Genomic DNA, 14454 nt, shown 5'->3' with positions numbered 1-14454 from the left:
TAAAAATTGTCCTACTGGTGATCAATTTCACACCACTGTGTGCTCTGTGATCATTATATTCTTAGTGAGAGTTTTATAGAAATTCCCTGAACCCCTCTAGTGATATACATAATTATTGTTAAAAAAAACTGCATACATACACCTCCCATTCACATAATGTTTAAAATTAAAGTGACAGTACACATTTGTCCCAGTGTTGATGGACAAGGGTCTCTTCCCTACGTACAACACCCCAAGAAGGAGGCTGGGGTAATATGGGGAATCTGGAAACCCCTTTTTTTAAAAGGGGCTCCCATATATTTGCCACCTCCCAATGGAAGAAGTACAGGTGTACTTTTCCCTAGGAGTATACAAATTCCCTAGGAATTCAATGTAAATAAACACATACTGTACACCATAGACAAATTCCTTTAATGACAATACATGAAAACAAATTCAATAAAAATGTCATTAATGTCCGTCAAAGTAGTCTAGCTTCAATTACGATGCTCAGTGGTGTAATCTACATTGTTTAATCCCCTTTAATCAAGACGACCAAATGCCCATATTTTTCTTTGTCACAGTAAAAAGGGATGTTGCTGTATGACCAGACAGTTCCAGCATCATGGTCTACTGTTACAAACTCCCGCCGATGTTTACCTGCCACAATTGCATTAACTGACTGCGTTAACTGAATTGCGTTAACTGACAAATCCCCAGCACTGCTGTAAATTAAGGACAGCATCAGGTATCCTGGGTGACATTATTGATCAACTATGGTCATAATCAACCATTGCGCACTTTCAGACTTTAGATCTGCTTTAACGGAAACCCATGCTGTTAGAAATGCGGTTCTGCTAACCTGAATACTAGTTGACTGTCTGTCTCTGGCTTCCGTAATTTGAGTCAATGACCTGGAACTAGAATGCATATTAGAAAGTGAGATTAGGGTCAGAACTCCTTATCTACTATCAGACCAGGGACTCAGAAAGTATTAAAGCCATTAGATCATATGGCCATGATGGCCATATGTAATGGTCAAGTAACTGGCATTTACTGATGGATTCTGGTACTGAAATCCTGCAGATTTTCTCAAAGCAATTTTTTTTTTACTAACATAAATGCTTTACTTCATTTATTTCATATAAACGCATCATTTCTAGTAACAAAAAAATGAATGTTAGTATGAAAATGACAAGTGTATGTTCTGGTATGTCCTGATTACATTTAGGGTACATTTTACTGTGGGAAAGATAAAAATAAATCAGCACAGGTTCAGTAATGTAGGGGGTTTAAGGTTAAATTAAAGAGAAATCATAAGAAATAGTTTGCATAAATTTGGTGCTCAGCAGTAGGACGGAGATGAAACATATTACTGATAAAACAGCATATAAAAACCATATGTTTAGTCTCTGAAGGATACAAGATTCTTTAAATAAAATGACCACTAGAACTAGAAGTTTTTTTTCTATATAATTGAATTACTGAATGTCTTAACCTTTATTTTTAAATGTAAGTATGATAAAGCGATATTGTAAGCTCCTTATGGAGAAGGCAAATGCCAGTGATAACATAGATAATAAGAGATAGATTTAGCAGCCACGTCCCAGCACAAAACCAGGATAAAACTGTGGAAAACATATTTATGAAAGCCACACAACAGCATTTGCCCTCAACCAGTGTTTTGGGAGCCATATATGGCTCTCTAAGCTACACTTAAAGTGGCCGCTATCAATTCATTATAAATATCTTTTGCATTACTGTCTCTCCATAAGCAGGAACCCAAGCAGATGTAAACAGTATCATTTGGTATTATTAAAATATTATTTTGTGTGCAATGTTTTTTGTAGAGCGGCCTACTTACTATATGCCACAGGATGGTGGTACAAAGTGTGAATGAATTCAATTCAGTATCAGAAAAATGAAATAATTACTTGATTAATATCATTACTTAGAGATTCCAACAGGCTGCATGATCTCTTTGGCTCATATTTAAAGCGGGATTCCACCCTAAAGTGGAACCTCCGCTGATCGGAACCCCCCCCCCCCTCCGGTGTCACAATTGACACCTTTCAGGGGGGAGGGGGGTGGAGATACCTGTCAAAGACAGGTATTTTCACCCACTTCCGGGCATAGACTCCCACGGGAGTCTACACCATTTCCTTCTCTGCCGCGCTGTCTGCTGGGACACACACAGGTCCCAGTGACAGCGCGGAGATTTCCTATTGCGCGGCGCAACTCGCGCATGCGCAGTAGGGAACCGGGAAGTGAAGCCGATTCGCTTCACTTCCTGATTCCCTCACCTAGAATGGCGGCGGCAGCAGCCGAGGCCCGAGCGATCACTCGGCCTCGGCTGCCGGCATCGCTGGAACCCGGGACAGGTGAGTGTCCATTTATTAAAAGTCAGCAGCTGTAGTATTTATAGCTGCTGGCTTTTAATATTTTTTTTTTGGCGGAATCCCTCTTTAAGACATTTATTGCTTTTGAGAATTAGCTGCGTCTTTTCCTCTTTCTGTTTCTCTAATTGTATTCATTTATTTAACCTCTTGCCTACTGTGGACTTTTACCCCCTTCCTCCCCAGGCCAATCCTTTCCATTTATACATTTTTGTTACTGTGTAGAGACGGTAAAAGTATAATCAAAGACAGTTTTTAGCAGCTAAGTAAAAAAATATTAAACATCACAAAGGTAATTCTCTTGTGCATCATCATATACAATATAGTATGTACAAACTTGAAAATGTAACTTGAGGTTTAGCATACACACCCACAAGCGTGCCGAGTCGGACCGCCATAGTGGCAAATTCCAGCGACGCTTTATAGTCTCCTTGGCTTATTAGTAGCTGAGTGAGCTTATGGTAAAGTCGCAGCTGCGATTTTGTGTCCTCCAACTTCTTTGCTAGTGGCAGAGCACCTTCCTGTAAACAGGGTGACATGAAAAAAAAAAAAAGATCTTAGTTATATACATAAATGTAAAAATCATAAAAATAAATATACTGCAGGCAAGATATCTCAAATAATAATCTGTTTAGGTTTTGATTGTCAGTTTGGCATTTGCCATAAAGGCTGGCATATCTCTGAGCTGCATAGCATGAACCAGTCCTCTTTAACCATTTTTTAGATAAATACTTGCGTGCAATTATCTTGATAATTATGAATTATCATGGCCCTGTAATTTGCCTATTTAGTCACCCTCAGTGCACAGCAACTATATGTTTACTATATTCTGAGTGTATTACAAATTTCCATTGCTGCTCCATTATTATTATTATTATACATGATTTATATAGCGCCAACAGTTTACGCGGCGCTTTACAATGTATAGGGGGGGACAACACAATTTCAGTACAATACAAAAGGTACAGGAGGGCTCTGCTCGTAGAGCTTACATTCTAAAGGGAGGGGGTGGTGGTACAAAAGGTAATAGCTTTAGCATTAGCAGAGCAAACATTCTGAGATGTGCTTATCTCTATGGATAACATGACTCTGAGCTGATTTACTAAAGGTGTTAAAAAATTTTGCACAATAAATTGTGTAATTATTCATTTAAATTATCCATTCATGTCAAAAGTAAATTATTGGTTACTTATTTCATCTTCACATGATTGGGTTTTCAAAGAGAGCAGGAATTTACTTTTCATATGATTGGATATTCACAAAACGTATCATGTGAAGATTCTCAGCTCCTTTGATAAATCAGCCCAGTTGTGTTTTATGTCATGCTGCTTTTTAATCATAGTCTGGTGCTAAATTTTCCCACGCTAACTCACTCTTGAAAATGCAAACCCTTAATTTTTTAATAAATTAAATACATTTTACAATAATCCCTTGTTTTGGATGGAGTGGAGAGGGAATAGAACACTTGTCAGTTTTCAGTGCTGTCTGTGAACCTGTTATGGATATCCACTCTCTCTATTTGTCCTGTTTACTGTCATCATTGAGAGTGAAAGTGAAAGAAAATCCCAAATTTTAGGTTGTCACCACAATAGGAATGGAGGGGAAATCTTCAACTAGTTCTGGTGATAACCAGAGATTCCCTCACTTTGGAAGGATTTCCTCTCCCTTTTTGATTTGGCTATGGGACAGGATATCTCCGCAATGGGACACAGATGGCAAAAAACCTGACAGGGGTTATAATCCTCCCTTACTCTATATGAAATGAAAAAAAAAAGAAGTTTTGACTTTAGTTCTGTTTTAAGTGTATATGTTCGGTGGTTATATCGCTGATTACTTGTCAGGTTTTATGTGCTGATTACCTTATAAAAAGGCAGAGCCTTCTCTCTCTTCTTTAGTCCATGGAAGAACACATCTCCTGCAGCTTCATACAAGTGCAATGTAGCAGTAAAGTGCTCGGACTTCTGGGAAGCCTGGATTCCAGCCTGCCATAAAGTCATCAAAAGTTAACTTCTGAATTCCAAATAACTGAACAATCAGCAGTCATTGAATCATGTCCCTGAGAGGTCTGCTTTATCTTTAATACATTCTTTAGCTGCATTAAACTGGTCATCTTCATTGTGTTGTAATAGCTGAGGCTATATCATGTCATTCATCTTTACTGGTAAGCTCTAAAGTTACGTAGAATATAAATTATTCTACTTATTTTTATGTTTTAATGTTTATTTCAGTGTAATTAAGAATAAACGCTGAAACACATTGAATGTATAATGTACTATTTCCAGTCACTATTAAAATATGTGAACCCTTATCTTTTAAAACAACCCAGTCCTTTCAAAATAGAAATGAAAGGCAAAACCTTTGCGTATACGGTATATATGAAAATAAATTATAAATATATATATATATTTTTTAAATAATTTTTAAACCTCTATTCTCTGCTGCATAAGGGACTTGGAGAGCTGGGGGTGGAGAAACAGCAGTATACTGATCTTCCTAATAAATGACTGTGCAGAGGGACATGTCAGCACATGTCTGCTTTTTTTAAGGCAGGCAGGCTGTTCTTCGGTCGCTGGCCAGTTATAAGTAGGAAAGCAGGGGGACTGGCAGGAACACCAGGGATTTCACACAACGGAGGAAATAACAAAACAGGAGATGTTTTAACATAAGTACATGGTACAAAATACAAATATCAGGAATATAAAATGTTGGGGTAACATATTCTTTAAGCACTAACGCTGGGGGGGGGGGGGGTTATCTCCTCTACATTCAACAACAGCTGTGTTGAGTCTGAGGAGCTAACAAAAGAATCCATTCAATATATATTTCATCAAGTAGTTCCTCGTATTACACTGTTGTTGATAAATCTAAAGTGTGGGCAGTTTTATTACAACCAATAGGCATGTTTCAGTTAAAGGCAAACTCTTTATTGCACAGTTTTTATGAGGCTTTAGGCCAGGGGTGTTCAACCTGTGGCTCTCCAGCTGTTGCCGAACTACAAGTCCCATGAGGCATAGCAAGACTCCGACAGCCACAAGCATGACACCCAGAGGCAGAGGCATGATGGGACTTGTAGTTTTGCAACAGCTGGAGAGCCACAGGTTGAGCACCCCTGCTTTAGGCATTTCTAACTACATAATTATGAACATTGAGGGATGAACTGTACAAACTGAGATCTGACCCAGACTGGATCAATTTGCAGATTCTGAATCACTACAATAGAGAATATTATACTATACTGAATTGTGTACAGATTTCTCCTTTGGTATTACTGACATGCAGATAAATCTCAACAAGCTCATCCTCTCGCAGTAGATGATACAGTTTTCCAGCTTGTATCCATCTTTCAGCAGACTTCTCATGCTGTCCCAGGTCAGTGGAAATCCTTAGACTTTGCTTAGTATAGTCTAGTGCTTTCCGTAGGGACCTGCAAAGAATAAAAAACATTACCACAAAGCATATAGATTCCCCAATTCATTTACACAATTTAAAGTGAACCTGGCATGAAAGTGGCATGAAAAGGAAAACACAATCTGCTCATAATACACATTTTTAATTAAAGCTGATCTCCTGGTTTCATTTAACTTTATAAAGTTTGTTAGGACCAGACTGGTCCAAGCAAACTATTTACCTCACTAGTAGGCCCAAAATAACCACTTAGGTTAAGTCACAACTCTGGCAACTCCATTGAAGCTAAAGGTGCTATTAGGGTATTTAGCATCCTGGGAGTCAGGGCTCCTGGAAGTTTATTTAGAATATAACTAAAAGTAAACCTTTCTTCTTTAGTTTTGGATAGAGTCCAGAGTGATTATAACACCTATAAGTTTTTCTTGCTGTCTGTTCCCCCGTTAAGGGAGATTTTTAAGGAAGACTCTTATTTGTCTTGTTTACCATTATCATTTAAAGTGAAAGTAAAAGAAAAAAACAAGTTTTGGGTTGTCCCCAGAAAAGTAATATAGGGGAAATCTTCCAATTTCCATTTTTATTTGCAAGGATTCACTCTCACTTCCTGTTTGGCTATGGGACAAGGGAAATCTCCACATTGGGCGAAAGAAAACCTAAATCTCCCTTGCTCCCTTGCAAAAAAATGTAAAATAATTGTCTACAGTTCTACTTTAAGAAAAGCTAAACACCATGACACAGCTTTGAGTTCAGTCCCCATAAAGAAGCAGCCTGAGCCAAGGACATTAGCGTGGCACCCAAAATTAGAAAGCACCCACTGACAACCTCTTCACTGTAAATGAAGTGTTATAAGAGTCAACGTGAAGTGTACCTATTTACATGTATGATTACATGCAAGAGTTTTCACATGCTGAACTGGCTCGTCATAGAATGTTGTAGTAAAATGTTTTTACAGTAAGGTAAGTGTTTGATTTTTATTTAGCTTTTTTGTCACCTATACTTGAAAGTACGGGGAACTGCAAAGACAGTTGAGGTCACATTTTGAAGGTTTATGGGTTTTGCATGTCAAACGAACAGCCCATCAAGTTATTTTTTAAAGCTGACCTTCCATGGCAAATGGAAGGTTCTTTTTTTTCACAGCCCCCTGCCCCTATTACAAATAGCCTTAAAAAGACACTTGTTAAAAAAAAAACAGCCCCCCCCCTACAAAAAAAATGTAATCCTTTCCTCAGCGCCTGCCTCTGATGCTTCCGGGAAGCATGGGTGATATCACTATCTCCCAGAAATGCTGGAAGCTCATAACTTGTAAGAATGCACACTAGTCTAAGCAGGGGGCAGGTCGAGGTAAGTGGTTTCTGGGGGCAGCAAATGGTTTGTTTACAAATGGCTGACAGAGTGACACAGGCAGGTAGGAAACAGTTGTCACCCCATACCCTAAAGTATCTGAATAATGACTTTAGGGCAGAATTACCAGGTAAGCTGCAGATTTCCAGAAACTCAAAATTACTTTTAAAAATGCATGTATGTGATTTTGGCTATGGGGTTAAATCTACTATAATAATTTATCTATTTGTAAGATTATTTTATCTATAGCTCTAACGGTTAATTTAGAATGGCCTTTACTGTACTTTATAAATTCTGGTACAATTTCTGATCTTTTACCAATGTCAATGACTATAGTTTTACTATAACAAATACAAATGGCATTCTGTTTAAAAACTGCACACTGTTTGAAAAAAAAAAGTAACATGGCCCTAAAGGGTTAAAAAAGACGTGTTTAAATATAAAAGTTATGCTTTGCTTCAAATAAGGGCTTGAGAACTAGTGGTCTTAATCTCTTATCTGGATGTATAACATATGATCACCATGAACTCTGTAGGCATTGCTCTTAATTAAGTTATCTTTATGTGGGTGTATATTTTGGCAGCCCTGCTAAATTGTAACTTTGTGCTATTTGCTCAATCCAGCTGAGTTTCATCTCTGGTTTATCATTGACAATTAACTACAGACTCTTGTTGCCATGTCAATATGAGATCACACAGGAGATGTTATATGTAAACTTAAGTTTATTCCTTTACTTGAATAGAGTGGGGCTTTTGTCTGCTCTTAGCTCAGTGGTCTCCAAACTGTGGGCCGAGGGCTAGATGCAGCCCTTTGTTTGCCTTTGTTGGCCCGTGGAGCACTATTCCTCTTATTGATACAAGGCATTATCTTCTCCTATTGGCACCATACTTTGCACCGATACCAACAGTGGTGTGGCATAACTCTTCTCACTGACAACAGTAGTGGGGCCCTATTTCTTCCCCTAACACCAACGATGGGTATACTTCCTTCCACTGGCCCTACTAACATCTATAGGATGGACATTAAACTGGTCCTTTGTTTAAAAAGTTTGGAGACCCCTATCTTAGCTTCTTGTAAAGATTCTCTTTAACAGAGTTTACAGGGAAATATGTTACTCTGACTGGAACGGAAATTACATGTATTGGGAACTAGAGTGTAGCTCCAGGAATTATGCAATGTACAGCTGCTCCTTAGCCTATACGTTCAAAGCCTCAAACAAGACTGTTGCTTCTTTTTATTTATCAGCTATGCTTACTGACAATATATTCTGTAGAAAGAATCTCTTAAAGTATATGAGAACTCTTAGTTTGTAACACAATCCATTCAGTTTGAAATAGAAATGAAAGTCAACACATTTGTTATAGATATCTAAAAAATATATATAAATACCTATTTTTTTTAATAACATAATCTCTGTTCTCAGCTGCTTAAGGGACTTAGAGAACTGGGGTGGAGAAATAGCAGTACACTGATCTTCCCAGTAGGGTGAAAGGCTGTGCAGAGGTCGTGTCAGCACAAGTTTGATCATTGGAGGGCAATCAGGTGGTTCTCCCACCACAGCCAGAAAACTGGCCACACTGGGAAGGATGTGCTCTCAGCTGTGGTCAGTTTGAAATAGAAAAGTAGAGGAACTGACAGGATGACCAGGTATTTCCCACAAAGGAAGCAATTCAAAGAAAACAGGATACTATTTTCATGGTACAACAGACACATATAAGAAATATTGGGGTAACATATTCTTCATCTCCTAACTTAAAATCCCTTACCCATTTTGCTGTATTTGGTTCTTAAAAAGCAATGTGATTCACATTTTTAATAAAACCTATCCTCTTAAGGAAAAATGGGCCAGTAAAAGGTTTGTCTATGAGGACCCCAGTTTAGATTTGAGCCCAATGCCTTTCAATTTTTAGTTACTCTATTTGGACCCCAGATTCGATTTTACAAATGATATATGGTGAACTCACCATATATTTTTTTATGACCATCATGTATGGCATCTGCAGAAACAGAACAGGCAATAGTCCTAAAAGGAGCCTATTAAGACGGATGACTGGTATCCGCAGGACATCGCCCTAATTACTCCACACTGTGGCCTGCAAAAGAACATTCCTAAATAGGAGGACAGCTCTGGCACATGAACTGTCAGTCATTTTACAGGTTCTCTCCTCTTCCTCCTCACACCCTTTTTCCCTATTTATCCCAAAGTAAGTCAATTTCAAAACATATTTTTGTAAAGCACACAGGTTGTTGTTTTTTTTTAATGATACCCATAAAGTTCTGTGGATAGCAATGATACAGGATGTTCCCTAACAGCAAGTATGTAGCAAACCAGCATCTTCAAACCATCTGTTCAAATGCAAAAGTCTTTGAAGTGGAAATAAAGGCAAAACATAACTCCAAACCTAATCCCACCCACATTCTAAGGCCGCGTACACACGGGCGGATTGTCTGTCCAACTTAGTCCGCTGAACCGTGTTTCAGCGGACAATCCGCTCGTGTGTGGGCTTCAGCGGACTTTTTCAGCGGACTGTCTGACGAACAAAGTCTTACGGAATTTCCGAAATTTTGTCCGTTCAAACTTGGTTTTGTCCGTCCAAACTTGGTTTCAGCGGACAGTCCGCTCGTGTGTAGGCAAGTTGGACGAACTAAGTATGGCGCATGCTCAGAAAGGATTTACACGGCCGAAGGTTGCATTGCAGTGTATAGGACGTAGTTTTTCTAGTCCCGTCGTACGTGCTGTACACGTCATCGCGCACGCTTTCAGCGGACTGTCTGCTCATCGTGTGTGGTCAAGTCCGTTCATGCAAATTTTGAATGGACTGTCTGTCGGATTGTCTGACGAACTTAGTTGGCCAGACAATCCGCCCGTGTGTACGCGGCCTTAGCCTAATCTATCTAACCCCATAAAGAAAAGATCACTAAACTTACTTATTCTGAAGCCGATCCAGTGCCCTCTGTGTGCAGGAGAAAGTTGACAACAGCTAGCGAACATCTGGGAAGTGACATCACCCACAAACTTACTATGGGGCTTTCATTGTTGGCTGCCTCTCCTACACACTGAAGCCACCACTGACAATCCAGCCTGGGACCAGACAGGAGCAGCTGCAGAATAGGTAAGTATAGCCATCTTTGCTTTACAGGGTTAGAGTAGATAGATTATGCTTAGAATAGAGGTCAGGATAGGTCATAAGTTAGTTAGGTTTTACCAATACTTCAACTTTAAATAAGGCTTTTTCATGGTTATTGGCTGATTGTAAATCTAGCTAAAAGTATAGATTCTCAGCTCAGAGATGGCATTTTTCTGCTTGCCATTTTCCCTGTGTGCAACACATTGGTATATGCAGGGCTTTTTCTCAGAGTCACTCCTTGTCTCCACCCCCTACCCACCTCTGAACGCTATCCCTTGGTTCCATCCCCACCCCCTACCCACCTTCCGGCATCGCCCTTTGTAATCTGTATAGAATTTTTAATGATTGTAACAAAAGAAGTAAAATAGATCCCCTGTTGTCAGGAATAATAGACCCCCCATCAACAATAGACTCCTGCCAGCAACAACAGATCTCCCAGGAGCCAGCATCAATAGACCCCTTCCTCAAAAGTAGATCCTATTCAGCAACAATTGACCCCCCAGCAACAATTAACCCCCCCTTCCCCCACGGCAATAGATTCCCAGCAACCAGCATCAATAGAGCCTCCAGTATTCCCCAGCACACCTTGGCATTACATACCATAAGTGCTGGAGGTGCCGAAACTGTGTTCCCCCATGTTCCCACTGAGAAAAAAAGTCCTGGGTATATAGAATGTGGTTGGGCTGTTTTAGACAAGATCCTTAGTAAGTCCAATATTACTAGCCTCATCAATTATACACATCTCACATTATTAACATCTTAATAAATACCTGAAAATTAGGTAAAAATTCACAATCATGTGACCGATCCTCTATTTAATATCTCTAACATAGCTGGTGATGGATGGGAAATGGCGTGGAACAACAAAAGTGTGCTGAAAAATAAACGACATGTCTCATAGTTCCATGAATCGCCAGCAGTGAGAGTCATCTGTCTGGAGTAGCCACAGTTTGGTGAGCCGTTCGAGCCACGAGGAAACCTGAACAGACACTGAAGACGATCACTATTTGCAAGGGGATCATATTTACAACACCTATGTAGTCTAGAGTACTACCAGGCGCTGTGGACAGAAAAAGGGATGTGCAATGCCAACTGCTGGAAAGTCAGAAGGACAGTTAGCGTAAAGGGGCGGATTCATATTTGAGGTCCTATTTAGTTTTATTCCTTATTTAAAGGATGATTTGTAAAAGGATAGCTGTGATCACTTTAAGTTTATGTTATTGTTTCATGTTATTTTTTTATTTTTTTTAAGTCGTTTCAAATCTGCAGATTTTAATTCATGATACCTGGTGATCCACCTGTTGAAGACATTTTATTTTTATTTGTCACTCTGTCACGTGTGCTCCTGACAGAGATTACAATGAGCCGACCCACATTGCTGTCATCACTGGGTAATGTCTAAATAAAATCGTACCTTTAAAAAAGAAAAAAATATACCTAACATTCCAGAAGCCCATATTTTGAAATGCTGCCTCTTCGCTGCTCCCTAGGTGTTGCAAATACTTGACCTTTGAAGTAGTTGAATTAAATTAATAATTTTTCCTGCAGCATATTCTGGTTCCTGCTACTGGTTAGAATGTCCTGTAGCATGCCGCAGGGGATCAGGTATTCCAAACACCCAATAATGTGGAATACATGCTCTGGGAGCAGCGAAGCACCAGGTTTTCAATGCACAGGCTGCCATTAAGGTAACTTTAAGGTAACTATATTCATATACCGCACGTCCCTGGTATAAACATGTGTACAGCTGCACACATGAACATGGAAGTAAAAAAGGACAATATATACCAAAGTAAATAATGCCTATCTTACTCTTCTGCAATGCAAAATATAAAGAAAATAAAGAAAAACAAGTAAAATCATTAAATGTGGTGTAAATAAAGCATTAGGATGTTGTACTTTGTAATGATTAGTAATTGATTAAGTCATAATTGCTGTTGATTACTTGTCAGTGTTCAGAGTCTGGTAGAGCTTGCTCAGAATACTCAGCACATCTCCTTCCTTTTGTCTGTCCCTCAGCTGCTGTACAATGAGAACCCAGTGTTCACAGTATGCTACTTGTGCTCCAGTGGTGGGACATACTTCACTGTAGAAATTGAACAATTCTTCAATGATACTGAGCTGACCTATATAACAGATGAACAGCACAAAAACTGGTATAACTAATGACATTCAAGGGGGAAAAATGTAAATGCAATGATCTACTAGACAAAAAAAGCATTTTTTTATATAGTTGACATAACGTTGCGGGTTTGTTGTTGAACACTGCTGCAAGATCTCCCACCGGTGTATACCCTGTGGACCAAAGTATATTTTATATTTCAGTTGGGACTGCTGATTCAACATAAATGTGTACCTCTATCATTACTTAAAGTTGTAGTAAACTCTCCCACACAACTTTATTGTATTGCAATCATCATAAAAAACACTACTGATCGCTGCTTGTAAATCTCTCCTTACTTGATTGTTTGCTTGAAGTCCATCCCATTTTGTTTAATGACTTCACCGACGCAAGCGCATCTGCATCCCTTCCCTTGAGAGGATGCAGATGCCTTGAATGGGATTTCTGCACAGCTATTAAAGCTTGCGAGACTGAAAAGTGTTTCCTATCCTTCTGGTACTCCCCATGGTATTCTTGTGGAGCCCACCTATGTGGAGCATAGGTTGGCTATGGGCAGCGGAGCTCGGTTGCTGTAGTAACGTTGGATCAAGAGCGGGGCTTGGCTAATACCAGATCGTGCATGCGTAAGATTATGGCAAGGGAAGCGTGAGAGGGCAGAAATGCAACACAAAGCAGGGTCAGAAAACCATACTGAAGATGGTGCCGTCTTATCCCAAAAAGTTGAAAAAAAAAAGTAAGGGATATGCAATTGTGCCTGCATTACACTGTGTAATGCTTGCTAATACGTGATTAGAATGAACTAGATGAAAAGCACCATAGGGATAGCAAAGTTTACTACCTCTTTAAGATAACAAAGTAATACATATATTGTTTTTTTAGGACAGGCAAGGCTATTTTTTGGAGATCTTATCTTGCAAAATGTATTGCATTTTTTTACACAGTCTATAAAACAAAACTCACTGTGATCAGTGTAAGTGAAAAAAAAAATAATAAAACAGGTAAAATTATGCATTTGATTGTATCATTCGTCCTGATGAAATTACACTAATATTAAAAGGCTTTTTTTAATAATGTGCTCCTTTTTAATGCAACACAAAAAAATATGATTAAAATAAATGAAAATTAAAAGAAAAAGAAAAACGCTTAAATATTATCGGTTGGAAAAAAAAGTCAACAGGAAAATAATAGCTAATGTGGAGGAAAGCCCTGTGTACTTCAATGAAGTTTGTTCATAACTGGTTAAGCCAAGTACACACGTGGCGGACTGTCTGGCCAACTTAGTCCGTCAGACAATCCGACGGACAGTCCGTCATACTTTCGAATGAACGGACTTGCCCACACACGGCACTTTTTGAGCGGACTAATACGGCGGACTAAGTCCGCCATACTATCCGCCCTACTTTTGAAATGAACGGACTCGCCCACACACGCGGAGGGAAGTCTGCTAATTTCGAGCGCGTCTCCAGGTAGGCGGGGCCCGCGAAGGAGACGTCGCTGACCCCGCCGCCTGGTATGGACTTAAAGGGGAACCCCAACGCCGAAAAAAATCGGCGTGGGGGTCTCCCCCAAGTCCACAACAGACCCTTGTCCGAGCACGCTACCCGGCCAGCCAGGAAAGGGGGGCGAGCGAGCGCCCCCCCTCCTGAGCCGTACCAGGCCGCATGCCCTCAACATGGGGGGGTGCCTTGGGGAAGGGGGGGCCGCGCGGCCCCCCCACCCCAAAGCACCTTGTCCCCATGTTGATGAGGACAAGGGCCTCTTCCCGACAACCCTGGCCGTTGGTTGTCGGGGTCTGCGGGCGGGGGGCTTATCGGAATCCGGGAGCCCCCTTTAATAAGGGGGCCCCTGGATACCGGCCCCCCACCCTATGTGAATGAGTATGGGGTACAATGTACCCCTACCCATTCACCTGTGAAAAAAAGTACAAAAAAAACACAACACAGGGTTAAAATATTTTATTGCACAGCTCCGGGGGTCTTCCGGCTTCGGGGTCTTCTCGCCGGACTCCTCCGCTATCTTCTTGTAGCTCTTTTGCTAGCGGAGGAGTCCGGCTTTCTTCCTCGCCGCCGGCCTCTTCTCCCGACTT

General features: G+C 40.1%; 1 protein-coding gene across 7 annotated transcripts in view; it reads right to left on the bottom strand.

The window, feature by feature from the left end:
• The window catches only part of SH3TC2 (SH3 domain and tetratricopeptide repeats 2), a 204014-nt gene that overhangs the window by 19439 nt on the left and 170121 nt on the right, over nucleotides 1-14454 (bottom strand). For all 7 annotated transcript variants that reach the window (XM_077472737.1, XM_077472739.1, XM_077472738.1 and 4 more), the window contains 4 exons: nucleotides 12192-12372; nucleotides 5649-5799; nucleotides 4235-4357; nucleotides 2746-2896 (listed from right to left, as the gene is read on the bottom strand). In XM_077472737.1, coding sequence (XP_077328863.1) covers nucleotides 2746-2896; nucleotides 4235-4357; nucleotides 5649-5799; nucleotides 12192-12372 — 606 coding nt within the window. The remainder of the gene's footprint in view (nucleotides 1-2745; nucleotides 2897-4234; nucleotides 4358-5648; nucleotides 5800-12191; nucleotides 12373-14454) is intronic.

This window comes from Lithobates pipiens, unplaced genomic scaffold (assembly GCF_037356315.1).
Source record: "Lithobates pipiens isolate NorthernLeopardFrog02 unplaced genomic scaffold, aLitPip1_a1.2 Scaffold_8, whole genome shotgun sequence".
NCBI classification, from domain to species: domain Eukaryota; kingdom Metazoa; phylum Chordata; class Amphibia; order Anura; family Ranidae; genus Lithobates; species Lithobates pipiens.
The sequence above is the reverse complement of the archived record's forward strand: the minus strand, read 5'-3'. Positions and strand labels throughout refer to the sequence as shown.